This window comes from Pteropus alecto, unplaced genomic scaffold (assembly GCF_000325575.1).
Source record: "Pteropus alecto unplaced genomic scaffold, ASM32557v1 scaffold8, whole genome shotgun sequence".
Taxonomy (NCBI): domain Eukaryota; kingdom Metazoa; phylum Chordata; class Mammalia; order Chiroptera; family Pteropodidae; genus Pteropus; species Pteropus alecto.
Window position 1 is genome coordinate 24,114,800 of NW_006494609.1, and position 3,649 is coordinate 24,118,448.

At 73.5% G+C, this 3,649-nt stretch overlaps 1 protein-coding gene across 1 annotated transcript in view; it reads left to right on the forward strand.

The window, feature by feature from the left end:
- KIF26A (kinesin family member 26A) overlaps window positions 1-3,649 on the forward strand; it is a gene marked incomplete at its 5' end in the record, with an annotated part of 35,307 nt that overhangs the window by 28,308 nt on the left and 3,350 nt on the right. The window contains 6 exon segments of the mRNA XM_025042129.1: window positions 6-109; window positions 194-356; window positions 673-835; window positions 1,410-2,630; window positions 2,813-3,642; window positions 3,644-3,649. The exon segment at window positions 3,644-3,649 is cut by the window's right edge and continues 326 nt beyond it. Coding sequence (XP_024897897.1) covers window positions 6-109; window positions 194-356; window positions 673-835; window positions 1,410-2,630; window positions 2,813-3,642; window positions 3,644-3,649 — 2,487 coding nt within the window.

Consider the following 3,649-nt stretch of genomic DNA (forward strand, 5'->3'; position numbering starts at 1 on the left):
CGCAGCGGCAGCTGGGCCGGCTGTGGCGAGGATGCCCGGCACAGCTCGCACATGCTCTTCACGCTGCACGTCTACCAGTACCGCATGGAGAAGGCCGGCAAGGGGGCGAGTAGGTGTCCCCGCGGCCCGGCGCCCCGGCAGGCTGAGGGCGGGGGTCAGGCCCGCTCCCTCACGCCCCCCGCTGTGGTTTCAGTGTCTGGAGGCCGCAGCCGCCTGCACCTGATCGACCTGGGCAGCTGTGAGGGGGCGCCCGGCAGGGGCACGGAGGCCCCCGGGGGCCCTCTGTGCCTGTCCCTGTCAGCCCTGGGCAGTGTCATCTTGGCCCTGGTCAGTGGAGCCAAGCACGTGCCCTACAGGTGAGTGGAGGGCTCCTTGGTGGGCGTGGCCGGGTGTTCCCGGGCACCAGCCGAGTGAGGGTCAGTCCCGGCCCGCGTGTCCACCCCGAGCTCACTAGCTCTGTTTCTCCAGCGCCTCATGGGGCCTCGCTGCACGAGGCCTGGGGGTGGACCCGGTGCCCCGCGGGCGGGGACAGGTGGACGGCAGGCCCGACACCGGTCCTGGTGTGGCGAGAGGCCTGCCTCCCTCCCGCCACCCCAGAGGCCTCCGTGCCCGGCCTCCCGCCACGGCCGGCCCTCCCCGGGCGCCCAGCGTCTGAGCCCCGCTTCGCTCCAGGGAGCACAGGCTCACCATGCTGCTGCGGGAGTCCCTGGCCACCACGCACTGCCACACCACCATGATTGCCCACATCTCGGACGAGCCGGCCCGCCATGCCGAGACGCTCAGCACCGCCCAGCTGGCCGCCCGCATCCACCGCCTGCGCAGGAAGAAGGTCAAGGTTGGCTCTACCTCACGCCCACCCCTCCCACCCCGAGGGTCCCCGAGGCCTTGTAACCTCCAAGGGCCAATGCCCTGCGTGGTGGGGGAGCCAGGCGCCCAGCCCTGCTCATACTCCCTGTGGGCCCTGGGGTCACGGGGCTGCACCCAGCTGGCCCTGCCCAGGGGAGGCCCAGAGCCGCACCCGAGGTGGCCCGGAGGCCTGAGCGGAGCGGAGCTGCTCGCGTGGGGGCCTTGGCGGTTTCCTGGCCCCGTGCGCCTGGCCGGGGGATGCGCGGGCGGGGAGGGCAGCCTGGCGGGATCGCACGTCCTGTGCCCCTCAGGCCTGGTCCCCCAGCGCCCAGGGGCAAGGCACTCCCTGGGCGGTGTTGGGGGGACCTGGGCTTGGATCCTGGACTGGCAGAGGGGCACCGTTCTCGCCCCCTGCGGCTCGGTTCTCGCTGTTCTTTGCGAAGTCTCAGGCTTCCACGATGCCGCGCCTGGTGGGACGCGGCTGGTGCCCAGGGTGGTGGGGAGGGGCAGGCGGGGGAGGCGGGCAGGGCCGTCACTCACCACACGGCCTGCTCTGCCCCCAGTATGCGTCCAGCTCCTCCGGTGGGGACAGCTCCTGCGAGGAAGGTCACGTCCGTCGTCCCCTGCGACCCTTCCACCCGCGCCCCGGGGCCCCAGACCCTGACCGCCTGGCCTCCGGCTCACCCGGAGACCCCGACTACTCGTCTGGCAGTGAGCAGTCCTGCGACACGGTCATCTACGTGGGGCCGGGTGGGGCGGCGCTGTCGGACCGCGAGCTCACGGACGGCGAGGGCCCACCCGACTTCGTGCCCATCATCCCAGCGCTGAGCCGCCGCCCACCCTCCCGGGGGCCCCGTGACGCTGACCACTTCCGCTGCAGCACCTTCGCCGAGCTGCAGGAGCGGCTGGAGTGCATTGATGGCAGTGAGGGCCCCGCGGGAGCCCCGGCCAGCAGGAAGACCTCGCTGCCCGACGCCCCAGCCCCCAGGACAGCCGCGGGTGCCCCGCTGGCTGCTAGCACAGCTCACGGCAGCCCCAGCCCAGACAGCCACCGGGGAGCCCTGGAGCCCTCCCAGGCAAACAGTGAGCAGACAGAGGCCAACAGCGTTGAGCCTGAGCCGTCTGTGCCGGACAAGGCCACGGGGGCTGGAGGCAGGAGGCCGCTGCCCAGCCCAGCCCCGCCGCCTGGGCAGCCCGAAGCTGGCAGAGCCCCAGCCGAGCCCAGGGGAGGGGGCGCCGACGGACTGGTCCGGACGCCCCCGGTGGGCATGAGCGGGCAGGGGGGCCAGCCCCGCCCGCCCGCCCGTGGCCCTCTGGAGCGGGGCCTGCTGACCACCACCGTGACCCTGCAGCAGCCGGTGGAGCTTAACGGGGAGGACGAGCTGGTGTTCACGGTGGTGGAGGAGCTGTCCCTGGGGGCACTCGCTGGCCCCGGGCGCCCCGCCAGCCTGGCCAGCTTCGGCAGCGACTGCTCCCTGCAGGCCCTGGCCTCGGGCTCGAGGCCGGTGAGCATCATCAGCAGCGTCACCGACGAGTTGGACGCGTGCGCTGCGCAGGCCCCCCGCGGCAGTCCCAGCTCCTCCATCAGCTCCTGGCTCAGCGAGGTCAGCGTCTGCACGGCCGACGGCCTCGGTCCCGCACCCTCCGGGGCCAGCCTGGACCCTTCCAGCCCCGACTGCCCGGCCGGGCCCACGCCTCTGGGCCCCCCTATCCTCGACCACTCCCCAGAGCACCGCAGCTTCGGGTCGTCAGAGCAGGATGCGCAGGACGGTCCCGTCCCCGTGGCTGTGGCAGCCCCCACCCGGCCTGGCAGGGAGCCCCGAGCTGCATCTCCGCGGGGGGCAGCCGCAGCCCAGACCATCCACTCCAGCCTTCCCCGCAGACCCAGGCCACGCCTCTGGGCCCCCCTATCCTCGACCACTCCCCAGAGCGCCGCAGCTTCGGGTCGTCAGAGCAGGATGCGCAGGACGGTCCCGTCCCCGTGGCTGTGGCAGCCCCCACCCGGCCTGGCAGGGAGCCCCGAGCTGCATCTCCGCGGGGGGCAGCCGCAGCCCAGACCATCCACTCCAGCCTTCCCCGCAGACCCAGGACTACCTCGGCGGCCGGGCGAGCGGCCTGCCCTTGTCTGGCCCTGAGCCCGCCTGGCCCCAGGGGCCTATTCGAGGACCCCTGGCTGCTCCGGGGAGACGCGTGTGGCCCATTCCAGGGGGCTTCTGCTGCCAGGGTGCCCAGCCCAGCCCCGGTGCCGGCCTGTGGCCGGAGGGTGGTGGATGGCTGCGAGGTCGTGGCCAGGGCGGCCCCCAGGCCAGAGGCTGTGGCTCAGATCCCATTGCTGCGGAGGGGGGCCACCACGCTGGGTGTGACCACGCCTGCCACGTCCTGCGGGGACGCTGCGGCTGACGCGGTGGCCTGCCCGGGCAGCTCGAAGACCACCAGCAAGAAGAGCGTGGCTCCCAAGGGGGGCCCCTTCTCCAGGCCCGCCGGGGCGTCCCCCCCGGCCCCTCCGGTGCGTAGGTCCAGCCTGGAGCACAGGACCATCCCGGCCCCGGTGCCTCTGCCGGCTGGGGCTGCTGCTCTCCGGGGGGACGAGGAGGCCAGGCCCAGTAGCCGGGCTGACCACTCCATGTCCAGGGCCACGTCCAGCCTGAAGGCCCGGGCTGGCAAGGCAGAGGCCACATACCGGCCTGCCCCCCACGGGTCTCTGGAGCGGTGTGAGGGCCTGGTGCCCAGCAGTGCTAAGGCCAAGGAGGTGGCCGGGAAGCCAGCCCGGGCCGTGCCCAGGTTGGGTGTGCCGCCCACCGGC